Raw genomic sequence first — 27,511 nt, forward strand, 5'->3', positions numbered from 1 at the left:
CACACTGCCTGGTCTCCTTTCAAACTGCCCAATCACGCCCAGGTGCGGATAATCATTAATAAAACAATTAACAAAAAGGTGCATTCTCACACGTTTTTTTCTCTCGCAGGGAGGTTTTAACCCCCTCCCTGCTGTCTCACTCCACCTGCTTCCTCACAATATATATATATAGTTTTAGAAAACAAAGTACCCTTTTCTCCAATCTCAAAGATAGAATATAGTAGAAGCATTTCTCTTTGTTCAGCCCTGATGTAAATCCACAGCAAGGCCAGGTTCTCTACACTCTGTTTTAAAGCATGCAAATGCAAAATCATTTATATTTTACATGTTCTTATACTTGAATATATATGTTTGAATGCAATCCTGGTTAAATAAAGGTATATTAAGAAAAAGGGAAATTGTCAAGCCATGTGTTTCAAACTATTAAATAAAAAACTAAACCCAGTTACCTCAAGTTATAGTAAAACCTGAACATATATCCTTCAAATTCAGAAGATAACACAAAAAGGTAGATCAAATGTGACGGACAGACAGTCTCCATGTACCCTCAGATGAAGATGCTTAGCTAGTTTTGTCACAACTAGACATGAGGTCCTTTAGACATATGCAAGTAATTTGAAAGCCTTCTCAGAACTCTTTAAAGTGTGAAAACAGCCCCCTAGCCTCAATTAATATAACTGTCAGAACTTCCTCTCTAGCTCACAGCACTATCTATAGAGATGGGCAGAATTTCCACTGCTACACAGACTGAAGTGTGAAACCCCACTTCCTCTAGCCCCTGTCCAGCCCTGCAGAGTCTGCACTGTTAATATAGGAGTGAGAACTTCCTCTTCAGTTCAGACGTGTATCTGGCTCTTCTCAGATAGCACTTGCTATGGAGATGGACAGCTATGAATCAGATCAGGTTTATGAAAACGTGGACATCAAGCAGCCGCCAAGCAGGAGAGCAGGAAAGCAACATGGGGGTAAGTAGATAGACACACAGATACCAATCTTAAAGTTTATCATCTTCTGTTTTACCATATGTATTCTCTTTTATATTAAACAGAACTTTGAAACGTGATAATATGCTAGTAAACTATCTCTAAAACAGTAGGAAAAGGCTTCATGAACTGCAAAGTTGATTTATTTATTCAAAATGGGCTTTATAAAAGAGTCCTTAACGTTTTGTAAAGTTCTTGTGTTGAAGATCTTTTGAAGAAAGAAACGCTGATGTACAGGTAAGTAAGCTGGGCTGAGTTGAGTGGGGGACGGAGGGCGGTGATGCTGGGACGCCAGATTCACCGTCAAGCCCTCTTGAGGTGTCTTGGGCTAGTCGACGAAACACCGAGGATGGAAGGTGCCCACTTGAAGACCCCAGAGATGTACCCTACTTAGCTCAATCCAGACGGTTGTCATGCTGATGCGCTGGGGAGACCGCACTGTGGTTGATCCCCGGAGCCAGCATCGCAGCCGTTGAGTGTGCTGATGTGCTAGGGAGGCAATAAGCTGATCCCTGGAGCCAGCATTACACTTCAGCCATCAACACCAGGCAGAAGGATATCTACATCATCATTTGGAAGGAAACGCAAATGGATGGAGACACATATGGATCACATTAGTTTACTGTAAAGCTACGTCTTAGTTGGTGCTTATCTTGGCGAGAGCCGAGTTCAATTCAGCATGAAGTTTTAACATCTACTCTCGTGTAATGGAAATAATCTTCGGTCTTTGCTTGTATTTTACACTTCAGTTTTCAGAGGTGACAGAACTCACAGCTAAACTTTGCAGTGTACTATATTTAGCAGTGTTCAGCTCCACCCACCCCAAGTGTGAAAATACAGTTCCTGCAGCCCCCTGAGCCTGCACTTTGTGGCAGAGATGACGGAAGATGTCTGTTAGAGTAGAAAATGTGTAGTCCACAAGGGAGCTGCAGGAATACATTTCCCAGAGGGCCACAGGGTTACCAGGAGCTAGAGGGAAGTCACCTGGCTCCTTTCTAATGTGAAGCACCTGATGAAGCTGTGGATAAAGGCAAGGGAAACCCTGCAGTCAAGGCTGATGGAGGAACAGCTATGTGCAGCCAGGCTGACAGAGAAAAAGCCAGCTGCAGAAGAGACCTGTGTGGTCGAGGAGAGCACTGTGTGAGCCTGTGTGTTTTGGGATGGTAAGCGGCTTAGCCGTCCAAGTGTAGTTAGACCAAAGAAAGGTTTAGACAGTGCTCCAAAGTGGAGTTGGGTTTTTGTTTGTTTATTTGTTTTTTGTGTTTAATAAAAGTGCTAAACTTTCAGCTCTGTGTCTTGGTCGGTTACTTTTTAAGGGTGCTGTGACAGGGTGCTCGTGTCACGTGTGTGGGCAACCACTGCTTAGGCAATACAGAGAGACATGGGAGGTGGAGTTGAAACTCCAGCACAGGCACGCAGGATTTATTAATACAAAACAAAGTAAATAAAGGGGTCATGTGACGTTACCAGCGATGGTAACGCACAAAGGACGCATACAGCAGACTGTACAAAAGGCAAAATAAAACAAATAAAAATACAAAAACTACAAATAAAAGGTGCCACACAGGGCGAGCACTAGCCTTACTGAAAGAGGCGTCCCGCTCCAGGACCTGGCTACACTACATAACCCTCGCTATACATTACTTAGGATCACTATCCCCTAAACTAACCTACTTATGAGCCGGTATTCATACAACGACTCCTGCTGCTTCATACGGCCTTGGCTGGGAATTGCCTTCATAAGCACCGCTTGCAGTTTCAGGGTTGCGTGGCGGTCGTTCCTGCAGAGCAGACCCTCTCCTCCCGAATAGACGCAGCTCCCCTCTGTAGCATGGCGTTGCAGTCGCCCCCAGCCATCTCCACAGGATGCTTTTAAACTGATGGACACTGGGTCAAGACCTGCCCACCTGCTGATTGAGGACCGGTACAGCCAATCATCCACTGCCCCTCCTCTCAACCAAACACCGCAGGCAGCAAATGAGCGCCCATCTATAAACAATCAATTAATCACACAAATCAACTCCAAAAAGACACACAATAAACCTATTTCCACATACAAATTATACCAACACTAAATCCCACCTGTACAGGTGCAAACAAACATTGGCCGAAGGCTGTATTACAGCTGTTAATACAAGAGTCAGATCTGCTCTGTAGACCGAAGACAGTTCTGTCTCTTCTCAGCACTAGCTCTGGAGATGAACAACTATACATCAGATTCTATCTATGCAAACACAGACAGCAAGCAGCTCTGATGCATAAGACCAGGAGAGCAACATTGGAGTAAGTAGCATCTTCAGCAGAGTCTGTGCCACAGGACAGCTGACAAACCAGCCAGCTCCAGCACTGTTCAGGATACCTAGGGGTTCTGATATATATTGGTATTTACATGCAGTAAAAACACTGAGCATGTCCAGTTTAGTGCTGTGAGACTCACTGGCACTGATCCTCATCTCTTTCAGATTCTGGGCCACAAGGACACATGATTATTATTTGTTTATTTAGCAGACGCCTTTATCCAAGGCAACTTACAGAGACAGGGTGTGTGAACTATGCATCAGCTGCAGAGTCACTTACAACTATGTCTTAACCGAAAGACGGAGCACAAGGAGGTTAAGTGACTTGCTCAGGGTCACACAATGAGTCAGTGGTTGAGGTGGGATTTGAACTGGGGACCTCCTGGTTACAAGCCCTTTTCTTTAACCACTGGACCACACAGCCTCCATACCACTGGACCAAACAGCCTGATGATTATAACAGAGAGGACCCATCTGGTGAAGACTGCACAACTACAACCAAAGAGGAATTCCAAAGAGACCTGGTTTGATGACTCGTGCAAACAACAATATAAAAGGATTTGTTAAACTAAGACAGTGATAGCCTAATAAGAGGATAATCAGGACAAAGGGAAGCTAAGGTTACTGAAGCACAAAGAGAGACTAGAAAGAACAGAACATATTAGCCATTTGATTCAAACATTATGAAAAAGCAGAGATAAAATCAGCAGTCTGGATCAGCACACTGATGAAGGCACCAGCTGAAACGATGGTCTAATTGACTACTCCCACCGTCTAAATAACACACGATCATCACATGTTGAAAACAAGATTGTGAATGGCAGCCATGTGGATTCAATGCATGCTGATTGCACATCATTTAGGTCTTCGTGATTGCCTATTGAAATCAGGGTTGAAAACCTCTGAAATAAAAACCATCTTCAGAAACAACCTGTGTGTGTTAGTGCTCACTTCAAACAGAAAAGGTTTGTCTGTTTCTTTTGAGTTTGTCTCCCTCTAGTGGCTCTCAGAGGGATAACTAATAGTCACACAGGATCCAGACAGTATTCCTGCTGTCCAGCTGATCCTGTCTAAACTGTATCTGAGGGCTCTGCTCTGAGCTACAATGGAGCAACCCACTAAAACAACTATTTCAGCAGATTAATATTATCATTTTATATCCCAGCACTGCACAGCTACCCATTATAAAAGTTCACCCTGGTAAATGTACAGTCATTTTGCAGTTTCCTGTGCTTTAGCAGGCTTTTGCCTGTTAGCCATTGCTTTTACAACACTTTACAATACATATCTGTGCTTCACCTGCTCGCCTTTGCTTTACCATGATTGTGCTGTGCTTTAAATATGCTTTTAATATATTTTGCTGTGCTTTTACCCTGGTATACCACAAACTTTTACAAGGGAGACAATTATCATTTTTATAGTCCTTCAATATTGTGGCTCACTCCATTCTGACTACATCCCTCACTGGTACTGCTGGGGCAGAGGATGATGGGAGCTGTAGGCACTGTATTGAATATGCAGCCTTCTGTCTTTCCCCATATTTAAGATTGTTACCTCACAAGCCTATATTGATAAAATGTGCATTATAGGGTTTTTATCAATGTAAACACATGAGAAAAAGGAGAGCTCCTGTTCCTCTTCCCTTTGTTTCCATTTGTGTTTTTCTTCCCTGAGCTGAAGCAGAGCTCCCTGTATATACAGCGTTCCTATCATACCCCCCTGCTGCTGCAGGGAGCAGCAGGTGAATAGCTGGCTGTCTGTTTAGTTCACAAGCCAGAAAGCTTGCATTGTTACTGATAAAGCAGAGTGCACACACAAAGGGCAAAACTCTGGAAGAATGTGATAAATATTCAACCAGATTGTAGTGTCAAATTGAACAAGATTATGAGATGCAGGTTTCAGTGTAATGTCTTACAAGTACAATATTCTTCAGCAGTTTTATTTAAAGTATTGCCTTGTATATTATTTGAGTTAATTACTATTATTTTGTATTTTATTTGTTTTTATTTAACTCTGTAGACCTATCTGCACTGTATTTGGTAGTAATTCTGGGGGACTATATATTATTATTAATTATTAATTTTTTAGCAGACGCCCTTATCCAGGGCGACCTACAATTGTTACAAGATATCACATTTTTACATACAATTGAACCCTGGATAACAGTAATCGTAATTAATTTAAAATACTTGTTGTAGCCGGCTAAGCCATTTGGGATTAAATCCCAACATTTATATATAAAATAATTGAAGACAAATATTATGCTTAGCACACAGGTTCTTTTAATTTTGTATTTTCAATATGAGTCCTTCCCTTGTCACAAATACCAGAGAGGCAAGTTAAAAATCAACAAATATTTTATTACAGAAGAGAATAACTATAGACAAGAGGAGAAATTCAGCAAATAATATTAACAAATTCAAAAGACAGACAATTTAACCCTTTCACAATTCCAGACAACCCAGAGAGGGGGCAGAGGCAGGTCAGTTTCAACTGATAATACAATAGAACAAAATAATGAAAACCAAAACAAGGCAAAACACTCTGAAAATCAATTAAGATAAAACCCAACAATAATTAAATAAACACAGCAATCACAATAAAGAAGTATCAATTAGAAATGTGCAATCACACAAATAATAAGTGTTTCTAATCTAAAACAAAAACTACAGCAAAACTAAGCTACACAAGCCCCATATAAAACAACCTGACGTACAGTATTTGAAGGAGGTATATATAGGTTTGAAGGAGGTATAACTGCAGGGTACAAAAATGAACAGGTGTTTTTGGATGTTATTATTATTATTATTTATTTCTTAGCAGACGCCCTTATCCAGGGCGACTTACAATCGCAAGCAAATACAAATACATTCAAGTGTTACAATATAAGTCATACAATAAAAACAAGAAATACAATAATTCTCAAGTGTGACAAACCACAATTCAATAATACAGCAGATAATAGTGAAAGTTACATCAGGATATGATTAAATAGTGATAGTTACATCAGGATATGATTAAGTACAAAATACTACAGATTAAACACTTGGCAGATTACAATAATCTGAGGTACAGGATTAAATGCAGTAAAATAGGGGGCAGATAAGAGCAAAATAAAGCATATTTAAATGAAGGGTGATAGTGTCCCAGGATACAACAGAGGAGTTCTACAGGTGCTGTTTGAAGAGGTGAGTCTTAAGGAGGCGCCGGAATGTGGTCAGGGACTGGGCAGTCCTGACATCTGTAGGAAGGTCGTTCCACCACTGCGGAGCAAGGGTGGAGAAGGAGCGGGCTCGGGAGGCAGGGGAGCGTAGCGGAGGTGGAGCCAGTCTTCTAGTGCAGGCGGAGCGGAGAGGTCGAGTGGGGGTGTAGGGAGAGATGAGGGTCTGGAGGTAGCTGGGTGCAGTCTGATCAAGGCATCTGTAGGCTAGTACAAGAGTCTTGAACTGGATGCGAGCGGTGATCGGGAGCCAGTGGAGCGAGCGGAGTAGTGGAGTAGCGTGGGCGAAGCGAGGTAGAGAGAACACCAGGCGAGCGGCAGAGTTCTGGATGAGCTGGAGCGGACGGGTGGCGGACGCAGGGAGGCCAGCCAGGAGGGAGTTGCAGTAGTCTAGGCGGGAGAGTACCAGGGCCTGGACCAGGAGCTGGGTAGCATAGTTGGTGAGGAAGGGTCGGATTCTTCGGATGTTGCTCAGGAAGAATCTGCAAGTGCGTGCCAGAGTGGAGATGTGCTGGGAATAAGAGAGGCAGGGGTCCAGGGTGACTCCAAGGTTCTTAGCTGAGGAAGAGGGAGAGAGTGTGGTAGATTCCAGAGGAACAGAGATAGAGAGATCAGAGGAGGGGGAGGAGGAGGGAAAGAAAAGGAGGTCAGATTTAGAGAGGTTGAGTTTGAGGTGATGCGAGTGCATCCAGGAGGAAATAGCAGACAGACAGGTAGAGATACGGGAGGAGATGGTGGAGTCAGAGGTGGGGAAGGAGAGGAAAATCTGAGCATCATCAGCATAGAAATGGTATGAGAAACCATAGGATGCGATGAGGGGGCCCAGGGAGCGGGTGTAGAGAGAGAACAGGAGAGGACCCAAGACTGACCCTTGGGGGACTCCAGTTAAGAGAGGGTGAGGTGTGGAGGTTGCTCCACGCCAGGTTACCTGGTAAGTGCGGTTGGAGAGGTAGGAGGAGAACCAGGCCAGAGCAGTGCCAGAGATCCCCAGGTCAGCAAGAGATGATAGTAGAATAGAGTGATCAACAGTGTCAAAGGCAGCAGAGAGGTCGAGGAGAATTAGGACAGAGGAGAGAGAGGCAGCTCGGGCACACTTAAGGGAGTTGGTGACAGACAGGAGGGCGGTTTCAGTGGAGTGAGCAGAGCGGAAGCCAGATTGGAGAGGGTCAAGCAGAGAGTGGTTGGACAGGAAAGCAGAGAGCTGGCGGTGTACAGTCCGCTCGAGGGTTTTGGAGAGGAAGGGTAGGAGGGAGACAGGACGGTAGCTCTGGAGGGAGGTGGGGTCGAGGGTAGGTTTTTTGAGGAGGGGAGTGATAGAGGCTTTTTTGAAGGCAGAGGGGAAGATGCCAGAAAGTAGACAGGTGTTGAGGAGGGAGGAGATGAAGGGGAGTAGAGCAGGAGCAGCAGCTTGAAAGAGGTGAGTGGGGAGGGGGTCCAAGGCACACGTGGTGGGTTTGTGACCCTGGAGCAGGGAGGAGAGGTCAGAGTCTGAGAGGGGCAAGAAGGTGGAGAGGGAGGGCGAGTTAGTAGGGGATGTAGTGGGTGTAGGGGTTGGAGCAGGAGGGGGTGCGGGGGAGGGAGAGGTGTTAAAGAGTTTGCGGATATCTGAGATTTTAGAAGAGAAGAAGGAGGCAAAGTCGTCAGGGGAGATAGAGGAGGGAGGAGGAGGGGGGAGGGTTTAGGAGGGAGGAGAAGGTAGAGAATAGTTTACGTGGGTTGTTAGTGGAGGCTTGGATTACAGATTGGAAATAAGCACATTTAGCAGAGGAGAGAGTAGAGGAGAAGGAGGAGAGGAGAGTGCGGTAAAGGTCTAGGGCAGCAGGGAGTTTGGTTCTCTTCCATTTCTTTTCAGCAGATCGCAGTGTGATTCTTGCCGAGCGGAGCACAGAGGAGAGCCAGGGATGGGGAGGGGAGGGGCGAGCAGGTCGGGAGGTGAGGGGACAGAGGGAGTCGAGGGAGGAGGTGAGCGAGGAGAAGAGGGTGGAGGTAGCAGAGTCTACGGAGAGTTGTGAAAAGGAGTCGATAGGAGGGAGGTGAGAGAGAGCAGTGGAGGCAAGGACAGAGGGGGAGAGAGAGCGGAGGTTACGGCGAGAGGTGACAGTGGGGGTAGGAGGAGCAGGGAGAGGGGGGAGAGACAGAGAAAAAGAGATGAAATAGTGATCAGAGAGGTCCAGGGGGGTGACAGAGAGGTTGGAGGGGCAGCAGGCCCTGGAGAAGGTGAGGTCCAGTTCACGGCCAACTTTGTGGGTAGGAGGGGACGGAGAGAGACAGAAGTCGAAGGAGTGAAGGAGAGGGAGGAATCCAGCAGAGTGGCTGGGGTTGGAGAGATGGATGTTGAAGTCACCCAACAGGACAGTCGGGGTAGACAGAGAGGGGAGGGAGGAGAGTAGATAGTCGAGTTCATCCAGAAAGTGAGTGAGAGGCCCAGGGGGGCGGTACAGAACAATGAGCAGGAGTTGACATGGAGAGGTTAGTTGGACTGCATGAAATTCAAAGGTAGTGACAGAGAGGGAGGTGAGATCGGAGGGGACAGAAAAGAGTAAGGAGGGAGAGAGGAGAAGACCCGTCCCACCTCCCCGTCCGGTGAGACGCGGGGTATGGGACAGGACGTAGAGAGAGGACAGGGCAGCAGGAGTAACAGTGTTACCAGGGGACAGCCAGGTTTCAGTGAGAGCAAGGAAATCGAGCGAGAGGTGGGAGGCAAAGGCAGATATGAAATCAGCTTTGTTAGCAGAAGAGTGACAGTTCCAGAGTGCACCAGAGAGTGTGCGGGAGGGGGGGAGAGGCAGAGAAATTAGGTTAGAGGGGTTGGAGGAGCAACAGCGGAGGGAGGGCAGAGGACGAGGACGGGAGGACAGAACAGGGATGTGAGAGACAGTCATAGCAGGTCAAGCAAGACAAAAGGCACAGTAGGAGCAGTGGGGTGGAGGATACAGACCTGACTAGTAGATGGCTTCTTCCAGAGCGCTGTTAGGTGTGGATCTATTCGACCAGTGTCTTAGCGCAGGCCTCCCCTTGCTGGACTCCCACAGCTAGACTCCCGGCTCTTTTGTTGAGGCTCTTCGGTTTGCTGGCGCTTCTTGCTGGCGCTAAAATAAGCTGCTTGAATAAATGTTGTTACACCTGCTTGGCAAAAGAACCAACTAAACTGTGTGGAAACCAATCAAATAGCAAAATCAACTGCTAATCAATTTAGCCACTCACCTGGTACTAATCACACACAAACTCAGCCAATTCAAACACCACCTTACAATGTCACCAAATGTAGTAGTTACAATTACAAAAAGCAGGAACTTATCTATCTGCCTCTCTCCCTGGTTACACAAAAGGTTTAAATGACTCATCAGTGCAATGTTACTGTACTCTGACTAGTGAAAAGCTCAGGAGAGTAAGTACATACACATAGTTTTCGAGTTAAGGTGTAAGCGACTGCCTGCAGGAGCAAACACAATTCCGCTAGTTTTAAGTGGAACTAGGAACCCTGTGGCTCAGTGCTTCCTGGGTCACCTGTTTCAGCTTCTTTTTCACTTCCTATGAACCAGCCAATCCTACAAGCCTCTGCAACTGATCTGCGGAAAGTCCCACCTTCTCTCCAACCTGGGAAACGTTTGGGCTCGTGTCTGCATCAGAGCTACTGGGGTAAACTGGGGTGGTGATGTCTTGGTCTTTGCTCCAGATACTCCTCCACAGCTCCCTGGAGACCTGCTCTGTGTGTTTGGGTCTGTGCAGCTCCACTGTCATCACAAACCGCATCTCAGACAGACTTTCTGCTGGCACAGGAAGTGAGGTCAGCGCTGGTGAACGACACTGTCTGCACTTCCCACTGTCAGCTCCAGGACTGCGCGAGGCATGGAACACTCTTTTTAACAAATCTGTTACTTTAAAAAGCCTTCTATCTCCTAACTTCAACATATTGAATTACTTCCTGTGACAGTGAGGGCTGTAGTGGTGACGTCAGACCAGGAAATGAAAACTAAAACAAAATTAACTACGGGGCTAAATTTATTAATTAAACAAACAAACACTGTAAACCAAACACAAAGAAATGGGCACATTGGCTAAAGTAAAAATAACACAAACAATAATTCTTCCTATAAAACGAGCACCTTTGTTTGCTTATTGGTAGCATTCACTCTCGCTCTTACTCCTCTCTCTCTCCTCCACTCTGAGCCTGAAGTGGGCCTTTTATACTGTGGCTGGAGCCATAATTACCTATTAAACAATTACCTTATTAAGGCTCCAGCCACATTCCCATGAGCTACTCAGGATGGGGATTCAACCTCATCCATGCAAACCACATTTTACGAGACCGGCTTTTTGCCGGTCTCAAACAATGACGGACAAAACCAATACATACAATACTACTACTACTAATAATAATAATAATAATATTACAATACAAATAATATAAATGAACACATACATAAATATCCCCAAGGGGAGGGCACCCCATCACACTTCCCTGTTTAATATCCTAGAATGTGTGTCCTCAATGGTTCTGTATTGCTGTTTCCACTTTGATCATTATTTACAAGGGTTACTAAACTAAAGCCCTTTTCTTTTTTAACCACTGCTTCTGAAAAGACTCCTAATACAAGCTGAATTCATTTCACAACGAGGGAGTGGGTGGTGACCACTAGAGGATGTGCATCTGTTAATTCTGCAACGGTGAATTTGTAAGCAGAACATCTAGAAACACAAACCCTAGTTTCAGAGGGGACAGCAATTACAGCTGCACACCCCCTTGTGGTCATTTATCCTTACAAGGTACACAGCCAGACACACACACATGTTCTATTCTAAACTCCAGAGGGGAATGGATCAGCACAATCATGAACACTGAGGATGAAGCTCATACTTCTGCATTCAAAGTGTTCTTTAAACCATGTGGAATTAATAGAAAAAACTAAATAAACATACCCTACACAAACAGTTTCTAGCCGTAACTGTCAATAACAATCTTTAACAGCAATACAGGCAGTGGCACCACAACAGTGGCTCTGTATTATACTGAGGAGTAATGCTAACAAGTATAGGGCAGCTACAATGGGATGAGGCTGTTATTGGTAGAATGGGATCACAGTTTGCTAACTATACCCTTCCCATATGATCTTCAGTAGCAATACAGACACACAGACAAACAGTGGCACTACAGCGGCAATACAATCATTCTGTAATATAATAGGGGACAATGGTAGCACAATTATAGGGCAGATGCAATGATAATGCTGATTGTGCTAATAGGAGGTAAGAAAATGTATTGTAAATAGTTGGCTAGATGCTTTAAAGAGTAAAGAAGCAAGCAGGTCTCAGCAGTGAGGTTAAATAGGTGTCAGGTGTTCTTCTGCCTCATGCAGCACAAACCAGCAGTGTAGTTACACCCTTTTTTGCACCCCTGTGTGATGCTGAACTGTGTGATGCTGAACTTTGCTTTTTGCAAAAGCTGGCTGGCTGTGTTAAGTTTTGCAGAACAGGAAGTTTTTATTTAGCACCCCTGAGTTTTTGAACTTCCTCAATTCACAGAGCATTGGCATTTCAGAGAAACAGCGATTTGGTCAGAGCTGTGTTAGTTTAGGTTTTTCACACCCATTTTAATATAGCTGAGCAATGCTGAATGGGGAAGTGAAACCTTTACTTCCCCGCAGTTTCAAACAGACTGTGCCTATCCACTATCTAGTATAGCTTTCATAGAAACAAACAAACATCCAAACCTATAAAAAGAGTTTAGGGGGTAAAGACAAAAGCACATAATATTTAGTGGGAAATTATTTTATAAGCAGATTTTTAAATATATAGAAATGAGCTCAGTATATTGAGACAGTGTGGATCCTTATACCTAGGCTTAGTGAGACTATCACCACATGGATCTTTTTGGCTGATCAGAGAGCCCAATTGAACAAGTCTAGGGGCAGCTGTGAAGGTGGGTGGAGGGATGTGGATGCTAGCACAAGTGTAACTAGGCAGGGGATTTCTTACCAAATAGATAGAAGAACAGGGATGGTACAATCTTAACCAGTTAGGAGACCCTGCTGTAGTTGTGCTACGCCATCCTAATTTTAATGAGTATAGGGACTCATTAGTAAAGGTAACTTGGATGGGGAGCAGCAACACTAGGGCTAACAACATACACAGAGACCACACCACGAATAAAATGCAACTAGAGTTTATTAATGTTGCACAGATTGCGCAAAGATACAGCACTTTAGTTGTGCAAAACAGACAAATAAACAGAGCATACACTCTGAGGCATATAAAAACAACACAAACCCCATACCGTCTATGCCCAGTACCCTGCGTTGCAGACCACACCTGGCTTGCGTAGCAAGCGTTCGGCACCTTCCTCCAATTTAGCTTTGTCAATGCCCCCCTAAAGGCGCCCGCAAGTGGTCACACCCAACACAGGTCTTACCCAAATTTAAATGAATAAAAGCGATAACAGGTCACAAATAACACTATTTAAATAATAATCAGTGGCGGCTGGTGAGGTCTTTGGTAGGGGAGGTGGGAGAGCGAGTGGAGAATTAGTGAGTTTGAGTCGTGGCTGAACCCAACTGTACTTATATGCAGACTGGGTGGATGGCTGTTTGAGGTCTACTCTGTCTTTTTCAATCTCTCTCTCTCGCTCTCTCTCTCTCTCTTGCTCTCTCTCTCTCTGGTCTGTCTCCCTGTCTTTACTGTTTCACTGCTGATAATCTACTGTAATAAACAAAATAATAATGTAATATAATCTACTGTATTAATAACTAAATTCCATGTTTGCTTTTTTGTATTAAATAGTTTTTTTTAGAGAATTATAGTTAATTAAATATAATGAAATGATATATTAATATTATATGAGCTACACCATAGCTAGTGCTTCCTTGTTCTGCATTTAACCACCAATGTAATTAGAAAAAAAAAAAGAGAATCCCCCAGCTATAAATGTATTTTAACTATAATGTAGATCACATACAAATGTCCAGAAATAAGCATACAACTGTTTAATTGATCATCTCAGTAGAACTGTAATAATTTCATAATAAATAATAACAATAATAAACATAACAATTAAGCACAAATGTTATGACAATATTGAAAACTAATTGACTTACACAAACTAACTTTATTAAGAATTTAATAGTAAAAATGACAATTTTAAATTTATAATAGTTAAGTTGTTGAAAAAAAAAGGAGCTCCTTTCCTACCTCTCTAATTACTAAGGCTTCCTCCAAATATATTAATATTTCCTAATTGGTGTAACGGCGATAATTAAAATTGTCAAGTTCAAAATTCCAATTGCATGTAGCTCACTCTGTCTGTATCTCTCGCTCTCTCTCACGCTCTGTCACTATTCCGCACTCTCTCGCACTCTCTCTCTCACTGTTCTCAAACTGTTCTCACTGATAGCCTCCCCTGAGAAACCTCCTCTGATAATAATCAAGTTCGGTTCTCCAAGTTCAGTCCCCACTTCCTCTAGCCCCTGCCCAGCCTTGAGAGTCTGCACTGTTAATATAGCAGTCAGAACTTCCTCTTCAGTTCAGACATGTATCTGGCTCTTCTCAGACAGCACTTGCTATGGAGATGGACAGCTATGAATCAGATCAGGTTTATGAAAACGTGGACATCAAGCAGCCGCCAAGCAGGAGAGCAGGAGCGCAACATGGGGGTAAGTAGAGAGACACACAGACACCAATCTTAAAGTTAGCATGGGTACCCCCATTTCTCTTTCTCTTGTCTTCTGTTTTACCCTAAGTATTCTCGTATATATTAAACAGAGCTTTGAAACAGAATAATAAGCTAATAAACCAGCTCCAAAAAAGAGTCCTTAACATTTTGTAAAAAGGGCGGCGGGCCGACGGCAGCAGATTGACAAGAACATTAAACAGCGTCAGTGTCTTATACTAAAAATAAACAGATAGACAGATCTAGATCAGTATGTAGGAAATATTAGTATGTTGGTTTAGTTACTACTGGAGCACTCTGCAGTTCTGCACGGGTTAAATTTGACAACAACAACAACAACAAAAAGTAAATATAAAATTTGCAGCCCCTCTTCATTGTCTATATTGGGCACTGCTGCCATGTTCAAACCCACTTCACAGCCCTGTATCAAACACAGAGCTGTTTTATGAGTGCTGTGCTCATATAGTTTGGACTTGATAACACAGTGCAGTGGGTAGGACTGCAAACTGGAAACACCTGCTATGTACAGGACCCACTAATCTAGTGATTCTGCACAATTACCTTCACTTTAGGACATATGCAGTGCACAGGGGTTTGATCATTTCTGCAGAGAGTCAAAGGCTCCCAAAAGACTACTGATTGAAAATATGAATGAGGGTATTTAATGTGTGTGCAAAGGAACCAAAGCTAGGGATACATATTGCTGGAGACAGGGATCTAGTGATTGAGAAGTCTGCTATCACTATGCATCTCCACTAGGGGATAAAAACAAACAAAAGCACTCAGTGACGGTGTGCAATATTTACAGTGAAACAGGGCCATGGAGTGTGCGTTGTCTATACACCCCATCACAGCCTCCTTCTCTGAGCAAATCACTGTAGCCTATATCAACGTAAGATGTAATAGTGTACTACAAAATGCAAGAGACTGAGCTTGTACTTGCATAACGTTCAGTGGTTGCTTTACAATAGATAGCATTACAATCATGTAAAAACTAACAATTTCATTTAAAAAAAACATGTAAGCAGTATTTCTACAGATAAGTAAATGCAGGTTATATATTTATAGTTTACTTAAAGCAACAACAATACTACTACACTACTAACTACGATGAATACGACGAATAATAATAATAATAATAATGAGCTTGTTATCTGAATGTTGGGTAGTGAGTCGTATCCCACAAACATCGTTTCATTTACTTCAAAAAAAATTCAATGTTTTTTTTGTAAATCAAACAAAAAAGAAAATGACCACATATAACATTTACATTAATAAAGAATATATTGATAACGAATATTAAACAGCTGTCTACAAAGTATTTGTTTAGCTTTATAGCCTATCTAAAAGCTATCTTCTTTATTTACTGCTTTGGACACAAATTACATGAAATGGTAACAAAAGTTTCAACATTTTTCAACAGTCTTCTATAGTGTTACAAGATGACAAATGTAGAAACATTCGCTGTCACACCTAAAGTCGGCTTCTCTGAACTCATTCTTTGCCATATGATTTGTTAAAAGCTTCAATCTGTAGAAACTGGCCACACAGCTAGTGAAACGTTAGGATTATTTTCTATCAACACGGTTCCGGTTGTCTTAATTTGTGAATTTATTTCACGTATCTGTGTCACAATATACAGTGCCTATAGTAAGTATTCACCCCCCCCCCCCCCCCCCACCCTTGAAAGTTTCCACAGTTTGTTGTGTTACAACCTGAAATCTTGATGCATTTAAATTGGATTTTTTTCCCTTTGATTTACACAACCTACTCAACACTTTGAAGAGGCAAGAGAATTTTTATTGTGAAACAACATTTCATGTAAAATAAAAAAAACCCTGAAATCTCTTGGTTAGATAAGTATTCACCCCCCTGAATCAATACTTGGTAGAACCACCTTTGGCAGCAATTACAGCTGTGAGTCTTTTGGGGTAAGTCTCTACCAGGTTTGCACATCTGGATCATGCAATATTCGCCCATTCTTCTTGGCAAAATTGTTCAAGCTCTGTCGAGTTGGATGGGGATCATTGGTGGACAGCAATCTTCACGTCTTGTCACAGATTTTCAATCGGATTCAAGTCGAGGCTTTGACTGGGCCACTCTAAGACATTTACTTTCTTGTTTTTAAGCCACTCCAGTGCCACTTTGGATGTGTGCTTGGGGTCATTGTCCTACTGAAAGGTGAATCTCCATCTCAGTCTTAGGTCTTTTGCAGACTGAAGCAGGTTTTCCTCAAGGATTTGCCTGTATTTAGCTCCATCCATTTTGCCCTCTACCCTGACAAGCTTCACAGTCCCTGCCAATGAAAAGCATCCCCATAGTATGATGCTGCCAGCACCATGCTTCACAGTAGGGATGGTGTTACCTGGGTGATGTGCTGTGTTGGGTTTGCGCCAGACATAACGCTTTGCATTTAGGCCAAATAGTTCAATTTTTGTTTCATCGGACCACAGAATCTTTTGCCACATCTTTTCAGAGTCTCCCACATGCCTTTTTACAAATTCCAAGCAGGATTTTACATGGGCTTTTTTCAGAAACTGCTTCCTTCTTGCCACTCTTCCATACAGGCCAGATTTGTGGAGTACCTGAGCTATTGTTGACACATGGACAGTTTCTTCCATTTCAGCCATGGAACGCTGTAGGTCTTTCAGAGTCGTCAGTGGCCTCTTGCTGGCTTCTCTGACCAATGCCCTTCTTATCCGACTGCTCAGTTTGGAAGGATGGCCTGCTCTAAGCAGATTCTGGGTGGTGCCATATACCTTCCACTTCTTAATGATTGACTTGACTGTGCTCCAAGGGATATTCAATGCTCTTGAAATCTTTTTATACCCCTCCCCTGATCTATGCCTTTCCACAACTTTATCCCAGAGTTGTTTTCAAAGCTCCTTGGTCTTCATGGTAGTATCTTTGCTTTGCACTACCCAGCTCTGGGACCTTACAGAAATAGGTGTATTTAATCTGAAATCATGTGAACCACTTTTATTGCACACAGATGGACTCCATTTAACTTATTGTGTGAATTCTGAAGGCAATTGGTTGCACCTGAGCTTATTTAGGGGTGTCACAGCAAAGGGGGTGAATACTTATCTAATGAAGACTTTTCAGGTTTTTATTTTTAATTGATCCCCCCCCCCCCCCCTTTTTCACACATTGAACGTGTTGAGTAGGTTGTGTAAATCAAAGGAAAAACAAATCACATTTAAATGCATCAAGATTTCAGGTTGTAACACAACAAACTGTGAAAACATCCAAGGGGGGTGAATACTTACTATAGGTACATATATATAAGTTTTTTTTCTTGTCCTTGCTGTTAAAAGTGTGTACCACCCGTCTCCGGTGCCTATGGTGACAGTGCTATTTGAGTACAATCAATCGCACCCATCACATTGGGGAAGCCAGCAACCTGTCAGAAGCCCATTTTCACATCTGGTAAACCACCACCAGGAAGCTGGTTACTTATTCCTGGTTTCTTATTCGTGGTATAGCTGACAAAGCAGCGTGTTTTTTTTTCTGTGTGTTTTAACTCACTTACACATCTTGCGCAATTAATATATTGCTACCATTTAAAGAATAATCGCTTCCTCTTTCAAGAAAAACGAAAATATCAGCAGCAAACATCTTTTGAGATCTGAAAGGGTGAAAATGGACTTGAAGATGCAGCTTCAGCAGCTTGAAGATGCAGCTTCAGCAGCTTTTCCCCTTACTTCCTTAGTGTCATTTGAAACTCTGCCCATCATCAGCGTGTGTTCAGTCATCTAGTTTCTAGTGAGATGCCACTTTTGATGCTGAAATTCACAATAAACGGACATCTAAAATTTATTTTTAATAAGCGAACAATAAATTAAATTAACTTTTGGACTACATTACACTGTGGATATATACACAATGAAAGTTTCTGGTTTGTAGCCTCAATACAGTTTCAAAGCTTGTTGACAATTTGTTGCAAGGTAGTACATTTTTGTCATGAACAGCTTTTGAAAAACTGCTCCAGTTTGCGATCTTTCAGTGAGATGTCAGCATCCTAACAGCTTTCCAATATTGCATTTGAAGCCACCAACATACTCACATCTGAGCAAATAACAACATATTATATATATATATATATATATATATATATATATATATATATATATATATATATATATATATATATATATATATTATGAAGTGAATCCTCTCTATTGAGGCGACTGAGTCAAAACATTTGTCAAAACATTTCAAATATGCAAATGAGTTACACAACATTGCATCCAAGTTCTCAGTGGGATTGGTAGTTCACAGCATGTTGGTCTTATTGGAGGTAATATAACAATGGCTCATTAGGATTGCAATATTATCACACCCCTTGCCCCCCCCCCCCCAACTCCCAACTCCCATGCCTTGTGTTGAAAATCTTTTGGGTCTTTGCTTGTATTTTACACTTCAGTTTTCAGAGGTGACAGATTTCACAGCTAAACTTTGCAGTGTACTGTATTTAGCAGTGTTCAGCTCAACCACGGCAAGTGTGAAAACACATTTCCTGCAGCCCCCTGAGCCTGCACTGTGAATACGAGAGTCAGGGCTGTTCTGTAGACCGAAGGATAACTAAGGGTTATGGTATGTATTGGTATTTCCATGCAGTAAAACCTCTATTATGTCTCTTCTCAGCACTAGCTCTGGAGATGAACGACTATGCATCAGATTATATCTATGCAAACACAGACAGCAAGCAGCCCCCATGCATAAGACCAGGAGAGCAACAGTGGAGTAAGTAGCATCTTCAGCAGAGACTGTGTCATGTTCAATTGTTGATTTATAATAGACATGTTTCTATATATGCTCAATACCTAATATCAGGGATGAAAATAATTTTCCCATTGCATAGCAATTTCATCCATTCCTGGTTTTACTGAGTTTAATAAGACACATCTAAGCTTGTTACCTATACACACTGTGGCTAATCAAACTCATAGCAAAACCTGGAATGAGTGAAACGGCTATGCAATAGGATTCTTATTCCCATCCCTGAATATGAATCTTGCATACAAGATGGCAATTTTCTTTTTAGTAGGCTTGCTATTCAGTTTTTATTTTTGAAAGACTAACATTTTTATTTTAATCTTTATTTTTCAGAAATTGACTTTTATGCTTAAAAAAAACCCCAGACTTTTTATGCCATTGAGAAACGTCTCATTTAGAAAAAACCCTTTTATCATATTCGACATGCAACAAAATCATGGTTACCAACATTCTAATTGAAATAACGTTTGGTCACAGCAAAGTTATACCTTGTACAGACTTTTATCGCTCAAAGTCACTGGTGGTAAGACAGACAGTCCCGCTTCGTCCTGCCACGGAGACTTCAGCCGTCGATCAGGGTATTGTGCACAATACTCATTTCAGTAGTTCGGGACAAACACCAATCACAAAATGTTTTAGTACAAATATTTATTGTAGAGAATGCGGAGTATGCGATTTAACAGAAAGTATGCTGTATATACACATTCATTTGGCATCAAACCTAACTTGGTTTGAGGGTTCGCTGCCTGGCCGACTGGACGAGGCTGAGACCCCCATTTGATAAAACATAAAAACTGTTATTAAGAAAGGTGGAGATGGGGAGGTGGTGGGTTACGATGAAATCAAAACACAACTGAGAGATAAGTGAAGCGGGTACTTATAGTGCTAACAATTTAAATTAGCTAATGTGTAAATTGAATGATTCAATTTGGTGATGCGGAGATTGGTGTCTGACCCTCCTCCCGAACTTTAATTATAAATTTCATTAAGTGTTTTCCTCTTGTGACCCATTTTCAAATCAAACTAATAAATGTCACCATATACATATAATAGCAAAAGCTTATGTACACCTTAACCCGCTAATTTCAAAGTTGGCACTTTGAATGACAAGCGTTGTAGCTGGCAAATGAAAGTGCAGTCGGTCTTACTGACTGACAGTCATTTATTAACCAATGAGAGCATTCTAGCGCTGCTTCAGCCAATGAGATCTGTCAGAACAGGATGAAATGACTGATGGTGAAAAAACTACACTAGCCTACTAAGGGACCACTGAGTTGACTGACAGCGCCCCCTAGCCATTCAGAGCTGAACGGAGACGGGACAGACAGCAAGTATAAAAACTGCCCAGACTAGAGATGATTTCTAAATGATTATTTTTGGTAAAAAAAAAAAAAATAGCGAGTGGTTTTACCGACGTTTATCCTATATAAATTTATTTCAGTCAAACTCATATTTTTTGGGAATTCAACGTTTAACGAGCTTTACCAATTAAAAACGAAAAGTAGCAATTGGTCATTTGGTCATTTCTACCAATAGCGACAGGAAGGGAACTTTAACGTTGAATACAAGGGCTCTCAAAAAATAACTTTAAAAAGTGAGTTCCAACAACAGAAACTGCAATTCACACTTCAGCCTGGTCTCTGCTTCAGCTAGAAAACACTGTGTGACCTCATCTGTGACAAATTTGCATGTTCACACTGTGTTTCTGAAGCCCAGATATCGGAAATTACATTTTAAAATGTTAATACCCCGCCCCCTCTCAAAGAAGTGCTAATCAAGGCTTCTTTTAAATGCACTTATACATTGCATATAGAAATGGTAGATAAACTGCTGCATCCTGGTACCTGTGCTGTAGGTCACATGGTCTGACTGCAGCTCACGCCTTTATTTCTCTTGTTTTCAGAATCGGCAGCACCTGTGGATTCTTCTGATAGACAAGCAGCTTCCTGTGGAGGGGCTGTGTGGTTGCTTATAGCTCTGAGCTGCCTGCTGTTGGCAGCCGGTGTAGCCCTGGGGGTGCTCTGTGAGTATGCTGAACCAATCACCCATAACTTACAGGACATGGAGCGGAGCTAATTGCCATTTATAGTATTGCTTACCGCTCACTTGCCTTTCTGTGATGTTTGCAGTCATTCTGCAAGGATCCCAGTACTGTTAGTGTAGGGACCAACATGGGTTTTTAATTATTGAATATTATTTCAAAATGAATATATATATATATATATATATATATATATATATATATATATATATATATATATATATATATATATATAATTTTGTTCAGTGCGTTTTCAGTGGGGTTTTTTTATGATTGACATTGGTAGCATTTTACAATACACCTCTCACATTAGAGCATGAAAAACAGACCATAGGAGCATGTAAAGATGAGCTCATGGGAGCTGTTGGACAATTTACAGTTTTACTTGACAGTGATGGCAAGTATAGGAAAGAAACAGCTGCACATGCAGATGCTGACAGGGACAAAGTACATGTTTTAAGAGCTTTATCTGAAGCAAGATTTGAACCTCTAGAACCTCATGCAATCAGTTTCTGATGTTTGATCCTTCAACTTGGCCAAAGGACAAGCAAGGCATCCACATATTTGGCAAACGTTGCTCAGTGACATGATTCAGAAATATGAAGCCATCGTGTCAGTTGATACAGACTGTGTTTTGAGGGACTGGTTGTGTTTGAAAGCAAACAGGAAAAAGTCTGGCAGTTTCTTCAGTGTATGATTAGGTAAAGATTGTGATCCAGATTCTTACTTAAACATTCATCAGCTATTGTTGTTGTCTCTTACACTGCCATTAAGCAGTGCTGCTTGTGAGCAAGGTTTTGCACATGTCAACATTTTAAAAAACAAATATAAATCCTGCCTATCAGCCTCACGCCTTTCTGCCCTGATGCACATTCATATGTGTAAGATGACCACTGAAACATTTGAACCCAAGCCTGCAACTGAACTATGGATGCAGTCAGCACACCGCAGGTTCAATCAGAAGACCAGAGCACAGCAAGCTCGGAATCTCAATTGTTCGAACCGACAGAGGAGGAGGTAGAGCTAGATAGAAAAAAATTATGTGAACCCCATGTACCAGACAAATAGCATACCAGGTCCACAGCTTGCAAAGGCCTCTCAACTTGCAGGGCTCACAGCTTGTGTCCAACAACAACAAGCTGTATTGGACAAATTAGTCAAGTCTGTATCTGAGCTACACCTCACTCAGAATCCTTCTCCAAGCACAGTAAATGCCATGCAACCAGCTCCCAGTCAAGATAACACAGTTTTCTGACAGTTTTGTGGTTACAGAGGTCATGCTGCACCTACATAGTCCATCTGTTACATTATGTATAGCCTACAGTTTAAACTATCAGGAATAGATAAGGACAATTTGACCAATACAATACAATAATATTCATGTTAAAACCCATATGTGAAAGAGCTGATATATTATTATTATTATTATTATTATTATTATTATTTATTAACAGATGCCCTTATCCAGGGCGACTTACAGTCGTAAACAAAAATATATTTCAAGAATCACAGTACAAGTAATAATACAATTAAGAGCAAGATAAATACAATGACTTTGGTTCAAGCAAGTACAAGTATGTCAAAATAAGATTCAATAACGGAGCAGATAAGTGTCAGTGATAGTTACATCAGGATATGATTAAATACAAAATACTACAGATTAAATAGCACTTGACAGATTACAGTACTCTAAAGTACAGGATTAAATGCAGTAAGATAGGGGCCAGATAAGAGCAAGTAAAGCACATTTAAGGAAGAGTGATAAGTGTCCAGAGGGAAAGAAAGAGTTCTACAGGTGCTGTCTGAAGAGGTGAGTCTTGAGGAGGCGCCGGAAGGTGGTCAGGGACTGGGCAGTACTGACATCTGTAGGGAGGTCATTCCACCACTGCGGGGCAAGGGTGGATACAGACCTTTATTGTATTTTAATTTTTTGCATGTGATAGGTCAATAAAATAGTGTTGAATTCCACCATTCTATTCATGTTGAGGTCTGATAAACTCCTACACATGACTATATATTAATGGACATTACATAAGCAAATGAGATGTCATTTTTTTGGAATACCATGTTCCTTCTCAAAAATGTGTTTTAATATTAACCTTCAAATAAAAGAAAACATCTGTATTTTGATGTATCTATTTAAGTGCAATGAAGTTTCTTCATTGTAATAAAGAAATAAACTTTTTTAAAAACTTCGACTCCTTTGATTGGACAACACATGTGCATGTACTGTTGAAACCGATGTGTGATGAAACGTCCACGTCAAAGATTAATATAGAAATGATGGCCTTGGGGACGGGCGAAATTACAAAACATAATTGGAGACTCTTAAAAATTAAATGCTTTTAACGGTGCATTTGAAGATATGTAAGGAAATACATATCACTCAAAAGGACAAAACGATTATTCTAGCCTTTGGAAAAGAAAGTACAACGAAATTAATTATATAAACCCGGTGTAGTGTTTTTTTCAGGTACGCGGGTAGAAAGTGGTACACAGCACACTGCGCTTGCTCGCACATTCCTAAACATCTTCCCGCAGCAGAAACAAACAAAAGGCAGGCAGCCTTCCCAGCGACAGCATGTGGAAGCGACATTGTGGGAGAAGTAGGAGTGGACAAGTACAACGCAGTTAGAAGCAGTCTGAAAGCAGGCTGACAGCTGCAGAAGCTAAACTAAACTTCCAAAAAAAATGGTCTTCAAGCCAGCAATCTGTGACAACTGCATGATGTGGGAAATCCGAGAAAACCCAACAGAGCTCAACCAAGTTTGTGTAAAGTGCCGCACGATCCAGGACTTGCTTCAATGAGTAAGTTTGCTAGAAAAGGAGCTGGAGGAAATGTGACAGCAACAGGAGCTTGAGGAGCTGACACACCCACAATTCATAGAAGTCTGCACCCCTAGCAGACTGAAAGCCATCAGGGAGATGGAAGAGAGTCGAAACAGCTGGGTTCAGATAGGCAGAAGCAGGAAAAAAAAGAAACTTTGTCAAACACAACCACCAGAAATCCAAACAGCCAACAAATTTGAGCCACTTCAACATTTAGATGACCAAAACCAACATCAAGAGAATGAAAGAAACAACATCCAGGACCCTATATACAGTGCTGGCCAGGCAGCAAAAAGAACGGAGGTCATGATTGTTGGGGACTCCATATTGAGAAACACAGCAAGTTCAGTTCGCAGTTTGGACCCCCTTACTACAACCGTGTGCTGCTTTCCAGGAGCCTCTGTCAAGCACATCACTGAGAACGTAGACAGGCTCCTAGAACGAACAGGAGACGACCCGGTAACTAGTCATCCACATCGGTACAAACAACATTGGAAGAGACAGACCAAGATCCCTGCAAAACAAATTCAGAGAGCTAGGAAGGAAATTAAAAGACAAGACCAAAACTGTGGTATTTTGTGGGATACTGCCGGCACCTTGCAAAGGACCATATGGACAGCTGGAAATACAAAATCAAAATGCATGGCTGAAATCATGGTGCACACAGGAAGGCTTCACCTTTCTTTAACACTGGAGCACATTCTACAACAAGGACCATCTATATAGGTGGGACGGACTGCACTTAAACAGAAAGAGAACCAATCTACTCAGAGAAAGGATCCTAGAGGAGGTCCAGAAGCATTTAAACTAGAAAGGAAGGGGGGAGAAAACAAAAAAAAAACAGAAAGGAGACCTCATCAAAACAAGGGCAACAACTCTGGTAAGACAACTATTAAATGTATTTATCTTAATGCTAGAAGTCTCAGAAACAAAATATTAGAACTTGAAGCTACTGCACTAACAAGTAACTATGATGTGATAGGTGTTACAGAAACTTGGTTGTCTGAGAGTGATGGAGACGAATATAATATTAGTGGGTACACACTGTATAGGAAAGACAGGCTGGACTGAAGAGGCAGAGGGGTACCGTAGCGCTATACATAAGAAATAGTCTTGAAGCCCAGGTGTTAAATCAGGACAAAGAAAACAATGCAGAATCAATATGGGTCAGAATAATGGACACAAATTCAAAGGGCATAATAATAGGAGCATGCTATAGACCACCAAATTCAGACACTGAGCAAAATAATCTGTTATACAATGGCATTCAAAATGTGTGTAGAAAAGGAGATGCCATACTAATGGGGGATTTCAACTTCCCCCATATAAAATGGGAAAACCCAATGGGGGGCACGATGGACGAAATTGAAATGGTGGAAATGACAAATGACTGCTTCCTAACGCAATTTGTCAAGGCACCGACTAGAGGGGAGGCATGCCTTGATTTAGTCTTTTCAAATAACGAAGACAGAATAACTAAAACAGAGGTCAGAGAGCCATTGGCAAACTCAGACCACAACATGGTCTCATTTGAAGTATTTTTTAAAACCCCAAAAGTAATGACTAAAGCTAAGGTTTACAATTTTAGAAAAGCAAACTATGAAGGTATGAAACAGAGACTAACAGAAGTAGATTGGAGTAAAATAGAGAAAACATCCACAGAAAAAGGATGGCTGTTTTTTAAAAAATGTAGTACTAGAGGTGCAAAACAATTACATCCCAAAAGTAGACAAATCTAAATCTAAAACAAAATGGCCAAAATGGTTTAATAGATCAATTAAAAAAATATTCAGTGAAAAAAGGCACTTTACAGAGTGTTTAAAAGGGACCAAAAACAAAGTACACAGAAAGAGTACTTGGAACTGCAAACACAGGTCAAAAAGGAAGTTAGAAAGGCCAAGACAGAGATAGAAATCAATATTGCTAAGGGGGCTAAAACCAATTCCAAAATGTTTTTCCAATATTATAACAGCAAGAGAACATTCAAAGAGGAGGTTAAATGACTAAGAGACACAAATGGCAAAATCATAGATGAAGAAAAAAAGTAGCAAATTTTTCAGAGGTTTTTACAAAGGAGGACACGGACAACATGCCCGACATGTCGACCTGTTCCTATCCAATTTTAAATAACTGTAGCATAACAGAGGCAGAAGTGTTAAAGGGACTAGGAGCTCTTAAAATAAACAAATCCCCTGGGCCGGATGAGATCCTCCCAATAGTACTCAAAGAAATGAAAGAAGTTATTTACAAACCGCTAACCAAGATCATGCAACAGTGTCTTGACACCAGGGGTTGTACCGACAGACTGGCAAATAGCAAACGTAATACCGATCCACAAAAAGGGAGACTAAACCGAACCAGGTAACTACAGAACAATAAGCCTGACTTCTATTATATGTAAACTTATGGAAACTATAATAAGATCCAAAATGGAAAATTACCTGTCTAACTAACCTACTTGACTTTTTTGAGGATGCAACATTGAAGATGGATAATTGCAAAGCATACAACATGGTTTATTTAGATTTCCAGAAAGCTTTTGATAAAGTCCCACATAAAAGATTAATTCTCAAACTGAACGCAGTAGGGATTCAAGGAAATGCCCACATGGATTAGGGAGTGGTTAACAGGTAGAAAACAGAAAGTACTGATTAAAGGAGAAACCTCAAAATGGAGCGAGGTAACCAGTGGTGTACCACAGGGATCAGTATTAGGTCCTCTGCTATTCCTAATCTACATTTATGATTTAGTAAGCAAATTGCTTAAATTTGCAGATGACACAAAAATAGGAGGAGTGACAAACACTGTTGCAGCAGCAAAGGTCATTCAAAATGATCTAGAAAGCATTCAGAACTGGGCAGACACATGGCAAATGAAATTTAGCAGAGAAAAAGTATTGCATGCAGGAAATAAAAATGTGCATTATAAATATCATATGGGAGATACTGAAATTGATGAAAAAGACCTAGGAGTTTATGTTGACTCAGAAATGTCTTCATCTAGACAATGTGGGGAAGCTATAAAAAAGGCCAACAAGATGCTCGGATACATTGTGAGAAGTGTTGAATTTAAATCAAGGGAAGTAAAGTTAAAACTTTACAATGCATTAGTAAGACCTCTGGTCACCTCATTACAAAAAGGATATTGCTGCTCTAGAAAGAGTGCAAAGAATTATCCCGGATTTAAAAGGCATGTCGTAAGCAGACAGGCTAAAAAAATTGAATCTATCCAGTCTTGAACAAAGAAGACTACGCGGCTATCTGATTCAAACATTCAAAATTCTAAAAGGTATAGGCAATGTCCACCCAGGGGACTTTTTTGACCTGAAAAAAGAAACAAGTACCAGGGGTCACAAATGGAGATCAGATAAAGGGGCATTCAGAACAGAAAATAGGAGGCACTTTTTTACACAGAGAATTGTGAGGGTCTGGAACCAACTTTCCAGTAATGTTGTTGAAGCTGACACCCTGGGATCCTTCAAGAAGCTGCTTGATGAGATTCTGGGATCAATAAGCTACTAACAACCAAACAAGCAAGATGGGCTGAATGCCTCCTCTCGTTTGTAAACTTTCTTATGTTCTTATGTTCTTAAACAACTTCCTTTTAGAAAGCACGGAAGTGCCTGTTCAAATCTGGTATGTTTTGGTGTCTTTTTCATCTTTTTTAATAGAATTTTTCGTAATGTTCCAATTTTAAGAA

The 27,511-nt window shown here is 41.5% G+C and overlaps 1 protein-coding gene across 3 annotated transcripts in view; it reads left to right on the top strand.

The window, feature by feature from the left end:
• The first annotated feature begins 835 nt into the window (after positions 1-835).
• LOC117425217 (CD209 antigen-like protein C) overlaps positions 836-27,511 on the top strand; it is a 37,240-nt gene continuing 10,564 nt past the window's right edge. Inside the window, exons 1-3 of one of the 3 annotated variants that reach the window (XM_058994017.1) lie at positions 836-965; positions 18,811-18,909; positions 20,846-20,965. In XM_058994017.1, coding sequence (XP_058850000.1) covers positions 875-965; positions 18,811-18,909; positions 20,846-20,965 — 310 coding nt within the window. In that variant the 5' untranslated portion in view covers positions 836-874. Of the gene's footprint in view, positions 966-13,244; positions 14,147-18,810; positions 18,910-20,845; positions 20,966-27,511 lie in introns of those variants that run through there. The other 2 variants (XM_058994016.1, XM_058994018.1) reach the window with 2 other exon arrangements.

This window comes from Acipenser ruthenus, chromosome 20, assembly GCF_902713425.1.
Source record: "Acipenser ruthenus chromosome 20, fAciRut3.2 maternal haplotype, whole genome shotgun sequence".
NCBI lineage: Eukaryota > Metazoa > Chordata > Actinopteri > Acipenseriformes > Acipenseridae > Acipenser > Acipenser ruthenus.